Raw genomic sequence first — 15220 nt, 5'->3', positions numbered from 1 at the left:
ACAGGTAGAAATTAGAAGGACCTTAAGGCTTTCCTCCGTGCATTTCATCCTTTGTGATTCTGTTGTTCCACAAAGCTGCTTTACCCTGGTCCACAAGAACATAAGAAAAGTCATGTTGGACCAGACCAAGGGCACATCAGATCCAGCAGATCCCACAGTGGCCAAGCAGGTGCCTCTAGGATGCCCACGAGCAAGATGACTGCAGCACCATTTCCTGTCTCTGTTCCACACCACCTAATATAATAGGGATGCTCCCCTGGGACTATAGAGATACACATGCATCATGACTAGTAGCCACAGATAGCCCTATGCTCCATGAACATGTCCATTCCCTTCTTAAGCAGCAGGAGCAGCAGTGGCGTGGGAGGTTAAGAGCTCATGTATCTAATCTGGAGGAACCGGGTTTGATTCCCAGCTCTGCCGCCTGAGCTGTGGAGGCTTCTCTGGGGAATTCAGATTAGCCTGTACACTCCCACACACGCCAGCTGGGTGACCTTGGGCTAGTCACAGCTTCTCGGAGCTCTCTCAGCCCCACCTACCTCACAGGGTGTTTGTTGTGAGGGGGGAAGGGCAAGGAGATTGTAAGCCCCTTTGAGTCTCCTGCAGGAGAGAAAGGGGGGATATAAATCCAAACTCTTCTTCTTCTTCTTCAAGCCTTCCAGATTGGCAGCCATCGCCACATCCTGGTGCAGGGAGTTCCACAGCTTAACTGTGTGAAGAAATACTTCCTTTTGCATGTTTTGAATCTCTCACACTTCAGTTTCAGCAGGTGACCCCACGTTCTGGTATTATGAGAGAAGGTTTTCCTTGTCCTCCCTCTCAACACCACGCATAATTGTATAGACCCTCTAGCCCAGGGGTAGGGAACCTGCGGCTCTCCAGATGTTCAGGAACTACAATTCCCATCAGCCCCTACCAGCATGGCCAATTGGCCATGCTGACAGAGGCTGATGGGAATTGTAGTTCCTGAACATCTGGAGAGCCGCAGGTTCCCTACCCCTGCTCTAGCCTGTCTTCTTTGCCTTCTTTCTAAGCTAAGCAGCCATAAGCCTTTTAACCGCTTCTCACAGGGGCAGCTGGTCAGGCCCTCTGATCATTTTGGTTGAGCTTTTCTCCCCTTCTTGAGCTCAATTATATCTCTCTTTTTAGGTGTGGGGACCTGAACTATATACCAAGTGTGGTCTTATCGTAGGTTTAAGTAGCACAGTGACTAGGCCGCAGCACAGTTAGACCGGTGCTCCAGGTGACGTTTGGTGGGTGAGCTTAATGATTTCCAATGTGTGTATGTGTTTCTTTAAATGAGAAATAAGTTGTTGAAGAAAGGGGATGAGAGAGTGACACTTGAGAGAAGCAGTGAAGGGTTGTTGTTTTTTAAGGGAGAGAGTGGGTCAGTCAGTGGGGAGAAGACAGTGAGAAGGGGCTGAAGTATGATGTCAACAGCCTAGAAAACAGATTTCTGACTAGAATCCTTCCTAGTGTTATATAAAGTACCAAGCTGCCCCGAGAAATAGGTGGAGTACACATAGAAGACGTTGGGAGATCAGAAATGGAGGCAAATCCTAATATGGTCACAGAGATATAAGTAGGAAAGTGGATTTATATGAAGTGAAAGTCACCTCAGCCAGAAGTTACTTCCTCAAATTGTTTTGCTCTTTGTAGAGAGAAGATAAATTACTTATTGTAATTATTAAGCTAAACTACAAATAAACATTTAATGTGTAGAAATTAATCTGGAATTCTACACCAGTAACTTATGAGGGTTTCTTCCTCAAAACCGTATAGACCTTCAAAACCGCTGTAGAGCTCTGACTTCAGGAGAAAGTATAAAAGAGGGTTGGAATTAAATTCCTGGTGGCGGTGGTCTATACCTTGGAAAGAAAGGAAAAGCAAGTAAGCAATTATTTTCTACATATAGTTTGTTATTCACAAAGCGAGCAAGGCAGTGGTGGAGTCACTTACAGACTTTTAGGCCGGAGGAGGACAGAGATAGAGTCTCCTGCAAATCCTGCAAGTTCAGTATGTGCTCTGCCACTTGGCAGTTTCCCTCCACAGATTTTAACATCTAGGTGTGTCTCAGCCTGTTCTTCAAGAGGTGAGTGAAGCAAGGGAAGCCTGGAAAGAGTACCTTAGCAGTCAGTTGAACTCTCAGGGGCGTCTTCCACCCAGGCAAGCTAGCAGATCTTCCCACCAAAGAAGATCATCTCCAGATGTGATTCTATGCACAACATTCCATTTCCTACCAACAACTGATTCTAATTGTTCTCTTAATTCTCTAATGTGCAGGTTCACTGTTCTGATGCTACATGGGTTCATCTGCAAAAGGCACATTTTTTTTTTTTGGCTTGGCACAATCTGAAGCTAGTTTTCCGACCACCAGGCAGAGTATTTGCAAGGAAAATTACTTGTTCATATGCTCCAGTAATGGAGCAGCTGCAGTAATGGAGCAGAAATAAGTGTCTCCTCGTTCTAACAAGGCAGGGCCAAATCAGATGAGATCTTCGATGAGGATGAATGCATGCGAGACATGAGTGTAAAACCAAATTTCATGGAAAACTTGGCTGCAGCCTTCCCCAAAAGCAATCATCCTATCACAGTGGTGGCGAACCTATGGCACGGGTGCCAGAGGTGGCACTCAGAGCCCTTTCTGTGGGCACACACAAACAGACTCACCCCCCACACACACACACATCTAGGCTGGCGGGCCACTGAGCTCGATTATTAGCATTAAACCTAAGACCTAATTTTGGGGAAGCAGTGTAGGTAACCCTGCTAAGCACTGTTAAACCCCATTGATTTTCATGTGAAGAACTAAAGCGTGATCCTTTACCTGGGAGTAAGCTCAGTTGCTGGCAATGGGCCTTGCTTCTGAGCAAACCCTTCTAGGGTCATGCGATTCATCTGTTAAGGAAGAGTTCTGCGCAGTTGCTTCAAAAAGCAAAGCCAACCGACTACCACCAAACTTACTCCCGAGTACGCACTGCGCCCACCGAAAGATAACCGCGTTTTCCTGTAAAACTAAAACCTCAAGATTCCAGGTTTGAATTCGCCAAGTTGGCACTTTGCGATAAAGAAGTGGGTTTTGGGGTTTGCAATTTGGGCACTCGGTCTCGAAAAGGTTCGCCATCACTGTCCTATCACTTCCCAAACAGCTAGTAGAGGTGAAAAACAGCTTCCCATTCACATGCCAAGAAAGCAAGGTGTGGAGTGTTTATCTAAAACAAAAATCAGAAGATGGGGTAAATGGAATTTTTTTACCACTAACTAATTAAATCTGCCATCTGCCAGCGTGGTATAGTGGTTAAGAGCAGATGGACTCTAATCTGCTGAACCAGGTTTGATTCCTCATTCCCCCACATAATGGGGGGGATCACGGCGGTAGCCTCCACCGCGGGCCCGGCCCGTGGAGACGCTTCACCCGGCCCTGGCCCGGCCTGAGTGGAACACTCTTCCTTCCAGCTGTGGCTCAGGCCCCTCACCCAAGTGGATCTTAATTGTGAGTTCCGCAGGGCCTGTAAGACTGAGTTGTTCCGCCGGGCCCTTGGAGTGTCCAGTCGCTGAAGGGCGCACCCCCTCCCCCTCCGCATTTATTTTACCATCTCATTTTTGTTTCCATCTATGCTACCCTCCTGAGGAGGAGTCCAGCCGTTCCCTCCTTTTAGGGAGGCTCCTAATAAATTGGGTTTTGGGACGCCTGATATTTTTGCATTGACTGCTGTTTTTAATGGATTTTATTGGATTTTAGCAAACGTAATGATTGTTATGTGGTAACTATTGTGAACCTTATGATATATTGTATATATGTGGATATTGTTGTACATCGCCCAGAGCCCCTTGGGGATGGGGCGGTCTACAAATCCAAACAATAAAAATAAGCAGTGGAGTCTTATCTGGCCAACCAGATTTGTTTCTCCACTCCTACACATTCCTGCTGGGTGACCTTGGGACGGTCACAGTTCTTTGGAACTCTCAGCCCCACCTGCTTGACAAGGTGTCTGTTGTGGGGAGAGGAAGGGAAAGCCCCTTTGAATCTCCTTACTGGACAGAAAGGGGGGGGGGTTATAAATCCAAACTCTTCATGTGAGGAGGAAACATTTTGAAATTAAAAATGCACAGTAAGAAAAGGTGATGGGTGGGGCAAGATTTAGTTCCTCTTGCCCACGCGTTCTGATTTTTGCTTTGTAAATGAGAATTTTAATTGGACACTTTCTCCTACCTACTAGCACAGACCTGGGCAAGCGGTACTCTGACCCACATGGAGCCACATCCGACCCTACATAGGATGACCCTAACTTTTAACCCGTGTATGCAGAAAGGAGGTTAAGTAACATTTAAAATAAATAAGTAAAATTAATAAAGAGCTTCCTTGACGTACTAAAACTTTATGTTGCTATTCATTTTCCATTGGTCTAATTACATATTCTATAGAAGGAGAGGCCTACACCTCTGATTTTTTGGAAGGCAACCTCACTTTTTCATTGCATAACTTTTTGCATTGCATAATTTTTTTGGACGGCAACCTCACTTTTCATTGCATAACTTTAACATATACTAGTCTTGCCAGGGCTTGTCAAAACAATGCTATTTTACTGCTTTTTATATAAATGAAATACAATAAATATTATGCAGAATTGAGTTCAGTCTTTTGGGCCTGGCCCTCCACAATATTTTCTGTTTCTTATGCGGCCCCATGGAAAAAATAATTGCCCACCCCTGTACTAGCAGTTGAGCATCCAAGCTCTCTTCATGAGGGCACGAGAATTAGAAAGCTGAATGTGCATATTCATTTGTTGAGTAAAATGCCTTTGGCTCAAGATGGGCGAATGTGCTTTGCCTTGGAAATGAAAATTCTAAATAAATGTTAATGATCATCAGAGCAAAATTTAACCTATCCAAAGAAATTTTGTTGATTCCTAACACTCTCCTGTGTCTGCTAATGGAAGGGGACGGTTGGGAGTGTTGGGTTAACCCTGTGTGGTTTTACTTTTTTTTCTTGGAAAACTCTGCTATTATCTATTGGAAACTTTTATGAACCTCTTTTTCCTCCCTAAAATGGAACCCAAAGAGGATACATTTCAACTGAGACCCTGAAAACCAGTGTGTTATGTCACAATCACAATCACAATCACACAATCACAATAACCTTTATTGGCATTAGGTATTAGACAGTGGTTGTACACTATTATTAAATTATTAACAGTGTGTTATGTTTTAAGATCTTTTCTCACAGCCATATTCAAGCTCAGAGCAGCTGAACGCAGCCGGGAAAATCTACCTTCTATAAGTAAGTCATGAAATATGCAAGGAAATATATTAAATTTCTCAGGGAATTTTAAAAGAAAATAACAATATACCGGTAGGTTGAGACCTGGTTTGTTTTCTTTTCTATGAAGCAAAAAAAAAAAAAAAGTATAAGCGTGTTTAGTCCAAAATGCCATCCTGTTTTCTAAAGAAAAGTCGATCACTACTGATTAACAAGTGATCATCTTGGATTACTGAACATCCTGTGCTTCTTTTGGAGGAGGGAGTACTTTAATTAGAAAGGTAAGGTGGATTAAGGGATCAGCTAAGAATGACTCCTCCCGTATGTCCAAAGAAATGGTGGCTATGTTGAGAGACCCATGGGAATAATCTCGAAGGTTGTTAAATCTATACCCAATAATTGACTGTACGTTCTTTGTGGTAGCTCACAGAGTTGTCACGGTGCTATGTCTCTGCCCCAAGAAGATTTCAAGTTATGCAAATGCTTAGAAATCCCTGTTTATAATGCACTGACTCCTAATCAAATCATGCATGTGTACCCTTTTAAAACAGAGACTGAAAGCCAGGGGCGTACTGCCTAGGGCAGTGGTGGCGAACCTTTGGCACTCCAGATGTTATGGACTAGAATTCCCATCAGCCCCTGTCAGCATGGCCGATTGGCCATGCTGACGAAGAACTGATATGAATCCATAACATCTGGAATCTCAAGTCTTTCCCTAGAGGGAATATATGGGGTCAAATGTCCCTGGGCTGCAGCCATTTGGTCATGTGGGGGTTGGAAAATTGCCCCCATACCCCTCCTCCTTCCTCCAGGGTCCATACACTGACTTCAAGGCCTGGTACAAAAAAGGTTTGGTCGTGGTGGGAGAGGTCGGCCACCCATACCGGGGGGGGGGGGGGGCACACTCAGATTTTGCACCAGGCTACATTTTTCCTAGATACACCTCTGCTGAAAGCACCCTTCAGTCTGAGCCATTTCGAACCAAATCAACTCCTATCTGGCCATGGAAAACTTCCAACTGGATGTCATTTTTTGTGCAACTCCTGTTTATGCACCGTTCACTTCAAGCACATATACATCTTTTGCATCATAAAAATATTTGTGGCTTGGCTTTTTGTAATATTTCCTTCCACGTGAATTGATGATATCATCCATCTGTATCAGTATAGCAGAATCAGAATCTAGCAAGGGCCATCCTGGGAGCCTCCTTGTGTGTTGATTCATGTTGAAACCGGCCTCGTTGGTTGACTAAGAATTGACGCAGAATGGGAAGCTGCCATACTGTAGTCGAAGCCCTGCTCACAACCTGAGTTCAATTCTGACAGAAGTCGGTTTCAGGTGGCCGGCCCAATGTTGATTCAGCCTTCCATCCTTTGAGGTTGGTAAAAGGGAGTACCCAACTTGCTGGGAGTAAAATGCAGATGGCCGGGGAAGGCAATGGCAAACCACTTTATAAACATAGCCTAATAACATCATCCCATGGGTCAGTAACGACCTGGTATTTGCACCTTCACCTCCCAAATGTTGCCAATAAGGGAAAGCAACCCACAGGGCAGTTAGTGAAAACACCCCCTTCTGTTCACAAAAATTCTTTGGGGGCTTCAACTCTGGTTGGGATCCAGAGTCTGGGATGTAGATTGCAGGCTGCCAATCTATATATATAAAAAGCTAACAGTGACTTTGTTAGTCACACCCAAACGGCTGGACGATTCGCCCCCAAATTTTCACATGACGTTCTTCCCTGTTCTGGGCAGGTAATCGGACCTTCAAATCGCCGAAAGTCCATACCTGAGCCAGGTAAAACGTCTTTTTCCTGGTGCACCAGGCCATGAAGCTGGCTGTGTTTAACTCACCCTTAGAATGTTCGTGCAGCCTGTCTGTCTGTGGCCTGAGGGCTTGGTATGAGGGCTTAGGATGTTCGTGCAGATGGGCAGAGATGAGCATTGAAAACAGTAAATAGGCAATACTGTTAGGTAATACGGGTTGAAGTGAAACACATACACACTTTGGCGTCTGAGACGTCAGGTGGGGTTCACTCCCTCACACGCCGGTAACTTTCACTCTCTGACCCTCACCCACTACCACACAATACACATCCAGCTCATCCTCACACACCTCACTCTGCCCTCCCTCACATCCAACCACCACTTACCCACTTCCTCACCCATATTCGCCACAGCTCTCTTTTACTAAAAGCGAGCTGGGTTTGCCCACCTTTTTCTTCCCCGAAAATCCGGCGGCGGGTGGGGCCGAACCAACACTACTGGCTCCGCTTCTTTTGCACATGGCCCTTTAAGAGCCCAGGGAGTTGGCCTCAATCTGAATGCCTCGCCACCCTGCCTCTGCTGCCTGACTGGGATAGCCTCCTTGCCCCAGTTCTGCCTTACCCAAGCCAGGACTGTGCATGTCAACCAGCCTCATGGACAGCGGGATTCGCACTCTGGACAGTTCCATTGTGGAATGGAAAGGGTTAAATTATATTAAAAAACCAAGACACCACCATATAACAATGTGAATTGAAAAGGGAAAGAGGGATTCCATTTGACCACCCCAAAAGGCTATGCTGGGGATCATTGAACCTGCATGGACATCTGTGTAGGTTGTGCACTGTGATGAGAAGGACAATTGCCACAGCAACGTGTGGCTGGGCCCCACTAGTTAATCATATTTTATTTTGATGTTTGTTGGGATATTATCTGACTATCTTGTATTTGTAAGATTTTGTTTGTTTGATTGTTGTGGATTGATTATTCACAGCTGCGAGCCTCCCCGAGCCCTGTGACCCAGGGGAGGGGCAGGTATAACTCTAAACTAATTTAAAGTAGAGTCAAGTTTTTGAAGTGGACGTTGGCTGCACCCTCCTCGTTTTTTGCAGCTTCCTGCTCTGCTGTTGGTAACGGTTCGGCACAAAATTAGTATAGCCGAAAGAAATTAGTAAGACCTCTGCTTTCCTATGCAAGCAGAAGTTCTATTGCACTGCTGTGGGTTTGTGTATGTGCCTTTGTATTTTGTTGGATCCAACCCATTAAAAAGCAATATAATCAAGATCACAATTATGAAAACAATATCAGGATTAACCATCACCCCCTTTGGCACCCTGTGGGCCCTACAGGAATTCCACAGGGCCTACGAGACAGATTTACTCCTCCGGGCTTATCATTAAGACAGAAACTATCAATAACCAACAATCAATAACCAACAGAGGCATACTGCCTATAGGGAAATGGGATCACCCATGTCCCTGGACACAACCTTTTGGTCACATGGGAGGGTGCTGGTGCCCAGCTGGCTTCCCCCACCCCACCCCCCATACTGGGGCACCAAGCCGCCTCCTTCCCTCCCCAGACCCTCTGGGGTGGGAAGTGGGGGGCTTGGACGGGTGCCATGGCAGCAGGCCAGCTCCTGGGCCACTACTAGAACAAAGCCATACAACCCAGAAAACCCACAACATCCTTCAAAAGAGCAAACTGGTGAAAATTGCTCCCACTAACATCATGGCAATGTAATTCAGAATTCAAGTCGTCATTACTTAGCGGGAAAATTCCTATCTTCATGACACCAAAAGTATGTATGGAGGGAAGGCCTCCGGAAGGCTCTATTATGACACAGACCCACAAATTATCCCCCTCTTTCAAGATTCTTGCCAGTGAGGGCCAGGCTACCCAGTAGAAGTAAAGAGGGCTACTTTGGTCACTCCTATTGCATTTTGCTCTTGGGGAAACTGAATGGCCAACCTTTCACTTCTGTGGAAGAATTGAATGAGGAATGAAATGCAAGAGCTAGAGCTGTTCCTTGTTCTTCATGATTTCAGCTGCTAAGCAAGAACTCTTCATTTCCATAGAAATACCTGCACCCTGGATTTGGCCTCTTGGTCACTGTGGTCATTGTGAACAAACTGGTGTTTCAAGTAGAAATAAGAACATTGATTTGGGGTGACTTTGGCGAGTAACAAAACTTTTAAGAAGAAGAGGAGGAGGAGGAGTTTGGATTTATATCCCACCTTTTTCTCCTGTAAGGAGACTCAAGGTGGCTTACAAGCAAATTTCCCTTCCTCTCCCTGCAACAGGCACCTTGTGAGGTAGATGGGGCTGAGAGAGTTCCAAAGAACTGTGACTAGCCCAGCAGGAATGTAGGAGTGCGGAAACACTTCTGGTTTACCACATAAGCCTCTGTGACTCGGGTGGAGGAGTGGGGAATCAAACCTGGTTCTCCAGATTAGATTGCTGCCTGAGGGAAGTAGCTAATAACCCTCCTACCTTTTGAGAGAAATTGTAAATACAACAAACATTTGTGTGTGGTAAAAAAGCATTTTATGAACGAAATTGGTTCAAGGTAAACAAAAGCGTAAGGCGCAGCATGGGGGTCTGATCTTCTGATCTGTGTACTGGGCAGCACAAGCAGTGGTGGGATCCAAAAATTTTAGTAACAGGTTCCCTCGCCAGCCTCCCCTCAGCAAAGGGGGCAGAGGTGTACCTAAGCAAACCTGAGCCCTGGGAAAAACCTGAGTTGGATGCCCCCCCCCCATGGGCAGCCACCCCACCACGACCCCCCCAAATTTTTTTGCACCAGGTCATTTCTAAATCATCATCACATTATAGAAAATGCCCCAACTCACAAATCTGAACACAGCAATGGTGAAACACACAGGTTTTTTGATAGAGACTGGTGAGATAAAAGGTACGAAAGGCTGAGAATCCATGAATTGCAGTACCTGAAAGGGATTAACCCAGTTCAGGGAGTTACATTATTAGTCACAATTGCTATATGGAACCTTCACGTTCAAAGGCAGTTAATGCTTACTCCTCGAGAGAGGGAGGTGAGGGCGTGGAGATGGAAAAGCGGACCCAATTAGTAACCCCCTCTCGGCACACACAAATAATTAGTAACCCACTCTCGGGAACTGGTGAGAACCTGCTGGATCCCACCTCTGAGCACAAGTGCTGTCCCCCAGACACCTAAATTTTTCTCGGCACACCTGCCGATGAAAAATTATCACACACTGGAGCAGCTGTGAGATTCCAGATGGGTAGTCGCCACTTTCTGAAGACTCTTTGTTGCCAGGGGCGCAAGCCATCTAAGCCCACGTCTGGGCAAGTGACCCTTTGGCTTGCTCCACCCCAAACCTCCTGCTCTTCCCACCTGCTCTTAACCACTATACCATGCTGACTCTCAGAAGTCTGTCAGAGAAGACTGAAATGAAATCCAGCACCCAGTGGGATAAAATGTGGATAGATAAAAGCCTGGTTCTCATCTAATAAAAGAATCCCACGCCCCTCCCCACCCCCACCACAAATCCCTGTTGATCACATCCATCCAATATGATTTGCTGGATTCCATGAAGCTCATGTAATCAACTAGGTCCTACCATGTGCGTCTGAGTCTTTTGATCCACCAGAGAGCCATTCTTTATGCTTGAAGATCTCAAAACGAAGGAAATTTTTTAGCCTTATTGCAATGACAAATGTGATTTTTTTAAAAAGATGAAAATTGGCTTAAAGTATTTATATAAAAAAAATAGGTAGCTGCATCTAATGATTTTTTTCTGCGAGTAATCTGAACCATCTGCCTCTGGAAACTAAGGAGTTCACTGCCTTAATCCAGATTATGGCTGACAACCTGTTCATGGCATACAGTTTTCACTTGCGCTGTGCCCTTCAGGATCTGCCCAGGCTATAGAAATTCCATTTGCTGCCTAGATTGTTATTGTCTTCAGCGGTTTGCTTTTCTGATCTCAGCTTGCTTTTCTACATTTTTGAGGCACAGAAGAAAATGGCTTTCCTAGTGAAAAACATGTTGAGCAACCAGGTGAAAAACCTGGGACTCGGTGGAGGTGGCGAAGAAAAAAGCGAAGACTCAACCCCTGCCGATCCGGCCGCAGCGGCTGGGATGACTCGAGAGGAATATGAAGAATATCAAAAGCAGTTGATAGAGGAAAAGTGAGTATGCATTTCCTTGTTCTTCTCATGGAGCTACCGCATAATGCCAGACCGTCGGAAATATGCAGGATCTACCTCTGCCAACTGTTCTCTGGAAGATCCATGGGTTTTTCATGGCAGGACTTGGCTTGAAGATTTATAGGAAGAGGGTGTGACAAAAAAGGGGTTTGATTGTCAACTTGGATCTTGGACGTTCTGGTTCGAATTCCTGCTCTTGCTATGAAATGTTTGCTGGGTGATCGTAAGCCAGTCACACGCGGTCGGCCTAACCTGCCTTAATGTTATTGTGAGGATAAAGTGGAGAAGAGAATTATATAGGCCCCTTTGGGTCCCCACTGGGGAGAGAGCTGTAGTATAAATGAAAAAAATAAACATTATCCTATTTCTGTCTCCTTCAGTTAGATTCTTGGCGGGGAGAGGAAAACAGGGGAAAAAACAGTTGGAATATATTGTCGAAGGCTTTCATGGCCAGAAACACTGGGGTGTTGTGTGGTGTCCGGGCTGTATGGCCATGTTCTAGTAGCATTTTCTCCTGACGTTTCGCCTGCATCTGTGGCTGGCATCTTCAGAGGACACCACACAACACCCCAGTTGGAATATATTCCAGATTGTGGAACTACTGTTATAATATTAATTTTTTTTCTATTTCACCCTTACCTTCTCCTCAATCATAACTTGTACTGCAAACTTAAACAGAGCGATCCTCTTCACAGTTCATTGTCCCCAATGGACAGAGGAGTAACTCTACCTAGAATCTCACTGTTAATTGAACATGTTCTTCTGTGTGCATTGGCTGGGCAGCTTCTTTTAGTTTTACTTCAATGACATTGTTTTTGTTCTAAAAAATGCAAGCGGTTAAAATGTTCAAAAGGAATTAAGGAGGAAGTGGTGGTTAAACATAATGCATGCATGTATATGTGTTGATTTCAGTACATTTGTGTCACTTATATTATTAATCTACCTGCAGGATTTCTAAGCAAAATAAATGGTTTGAATTGTATAAGCATTAAACCGACCACAATTACAGCAAAAGCGACAACTGAAATTTCAAATCTCCGGTGCATCATTTCCCTAATGATCAATTACATAATGGTTGTCTAAATCCTCCACATCTAAGATGATTATGGGTGAAAGGTTAATTACATATGGAATTTAAGGTGGAACAGAGCTATGTTTAGAAACGGTTCCACAATGCAGCTCTCTAAACATATGGATCTTAAATGCAACAAATCCAGCAATTTGTACTACTTCGGAGTTTTTTCCCCCCCAAGTTTAGGAAACAAGTATCTAGAAAACAAATAAAAATTGAACTCCTCCACCTCAAAAATTCTGGGAACCAGCAGAAACCTTCCACTGAACAAGTCATGGTTTTTCAGCCAAGCTGCATTAAATGCTCAGTTGCCTATCTCAGCAGAAGACAGAATGGCATTCTGTTACAGATCAATATTAAAATGTATATGCGTGATAACATATGGGGAAGGGCACAGCAATTAGGTAAATGGGAGACTTTCATCAAGGGAATTTGATGTAACGTTCCTCCTCGCCGCCCCGCCCCCCCCCAACTCATTTTTACAGCTGAACAGTCTGAGATGCACAGAGGTTGGAAGACTTGTCAAAGGTGACATAGTGAATCACTGGCTTGGGCCAGATTAAACCCTGGGTGACCCCCATGTTTTCCTGTTAGCCTGAACTGTATTATAACCACCAGTTCTCTCTCTCCTGCTCATTGGCCATTTGCACACCTCTGTAATTGACAGGTTGGTGCCTTTGTCAACGAGAAAGACAGCCTTTGTGCAACACACAACCACATACTACTCATGTGAGCTGTTTGTAGAAGCAATAACACCACCTTGCATCTTCAAATGAAAATGCCTGTGTTGATTCTATGCTCGTGGGTCAATCTTTGTGCCTCAGGTCACTGTAGTGAACGAACTACCTGATCCTGAAGGAATTATGGCAAAGGGGAGAATGTGTGAGAGAGACCCCAAACGTTGGTTCCTATTCTTTAAACCTTCCCCTCCCCCCACAAAAAAAATAACCCTCCAGCTTCATTAGAGGCAAGTGGAAATGCTCTTATTCACCTTGGCAAGAAGCAGGGTCATTAGGTTGCATTATGGGATAGCATTCTGTGGGAGGATTACTGTCCTCAGAAAGGTGCTCCACAGCTAGACTTACAAATACTGCAGAATGAAGTACAGGAATCCCCATGTAATAAAATGAGGTATACCACTTCAGACTGCTGGTGGAGAATCGTATTTTTGAATCTTCCATTATGTTCAGAGAGATCAGCCTTCAAATGTACATGCCGATGGAAAATCCACACATCACGAAGACATGATCTTACCCAGCCCCCTTTTACCTTGGGCTTATTTTCTACACCGAGCGTTTTAAAAGACAGACAGAGAAAAGCATTCAAAATGCAGTCACTCCACTGAAGCTGAAGTGGATCAGTCCATTCAACTGTCAGAGGACTCTACCACTTTATGCTCTATGGGTAGATCCTCCTGTCTCCTCTTCCCTGACCGCGTGAAAGCAACAGCTGGAGGCAGGAATGTAGCAATTCTGGCATCTCTTCAATGCCAGGACCCATTACCTGCAGGATTAATGGGGGATTTTTGTGCACAATCCAGATTTGATTATTTATTTATTTATTTCTTAGGCTTTTATACTGCCCTATCCCCGAGGGGCTCCAGGCGGTGTACAACATATAGATATAATACAATATAGGATAGCTAAAACATTTAAAAGCAGCAATAAAACAATGAAAACTAACTCTAATAAATATGCAATAGATACCAATAAAAATATGCAATAGATACCAATAAAAATATGAGTGGCGTCCAGCGTTCTATGTTCAAAATCCTCTCCCCAAAAGGGAGGGATGGCGAGTCTCGTTGGATGACAGGCGGCCCGGATGTCAGGGGCCAAAGGAAGGGGGGGCACCATCAGCGGCCGGTTCCTCTAAAGGCCCGGCGGAAAAGCTCCGTCTTACAGGCCCTGTGGAACTCACCAAGGTCCTGCAGGGCCCGGACAGTTGGAGGGAGAGCGTTCCACCAGGCCGGGGCCAGAGCTGTAAAGGCCCTGGCCCGCGTTGAGGCCAGCCGCATCACCGAGGGGCCAGGAACCACTAGTAGATTATGGGCTCAGTTGCCAAAGAAGAGGGATTGAAGAAAATGGAAAGTAGAAGGATTCCCTCTTGCCTGAAGGTCTCTCAAGAGTTCTTTCATCTTGATCCACAGGTTATGGCATAAGAATATCCTCTGCCATTTACAGATCTCTTTGCCCAATCATCTGCCAGGCAGTTGGGCGGTGCAATGGCTATATCCACACATTACAAAACACACAGGTTGCGTCTGGTCAGACTCGAGTTGCAGGTTCTATTCAGTTCCTGTGTGTGGAGTGTCTGGTTGGACAGGTTGGCAGGTTTGACATGCTGGCCAAATTTGAAGCAAGAGCCAGCATGGCGTGGTGATTAAGAGTGGCGGACTCTAATCTGGAGAACAGGATTTGATTCCCCACTCACTCCATGTGAACTCTAACCAGATGAACCAGGCTTGTTCCCCCACTCCTACACATGAAGCCTGCCATGTCACTTTGGGCTAGTCACAGTTCTTTGGAACTCTCCCAGCCCCACCCACTTCACAAGGCATCTGTTGTGGGGAGAAGAAGGGGAGGAGTTTGTATGCCATTTTGAGACTCCTTGCGGTTTGAGAAAAGCGGGGTGTAAATCTAGACTCTTCTTCTTACCCAGGGGTCTTCAAACTATGGCCCTCCAGATGTTCATAGACTACGATTCCCATGAGCCCTACCACTTGGCCATGCTGGCAGAGGCTGATGGGAATTGTAGTCTGTGAACATCTGGAGGGCCATAGTTTGAAGACCCCTGTTCTTACCCATGGAGAAGAGCTTCAGTGTGTCCCCCTGCCTGGTTTTCTTGACCTGTAATAGGACACATATAGGAAGGAACTATATACTGAATCAAACCATTGGTCCTTTGAGGTCCGTATTGTCTTCTTGGACTGGC

At 45.3% G+C, this 15220-nt stretch overlaps 1 protein-coding gene across 1 annotated transcript in view; it reads left to right on the top strand.

Moving 5' to 3' along the window:
- The first annotated feature begins 10613 nt into the window (after positions 1-10613).
- Positions 10614-15220, top strand: part of CPLX4 (complexin 4) — a 29439-nt gene continuing 24832 nt past the window's right edge. Inside the window, exon 1 of the mRNA XM_048504479.1 lies at positions 10614-11196. Coding sequence (XP_048360436.1) covers positions 11030-11196 — 167 coding nt within the window. The 5' untranslated portion in view covers positions 10614-11029. The remainder of the gene's footprint in view (positions 11197-15220) is intronic.

This window comes from Sphaerodactylus townsendi, linkage group LG07 (assembly GCF_021028975.2).
Source record: "Sphaerodactylus townsendi isolate TG3544 linkage group LG07, MPM_Stown_v2.3, whole genome shotgun sequence".
NCBI lineage: Eukaryota > Metazoa > Chordata > Lepidosauria > Squamata > Sphaerodactylidae > Sphaerodactylus > Sphaerodactylus townsendi.
Note: the sequence above shows the minus strand (reverse complement) of the source record. Positions and strands in the feature narration are given on the sequence as shown.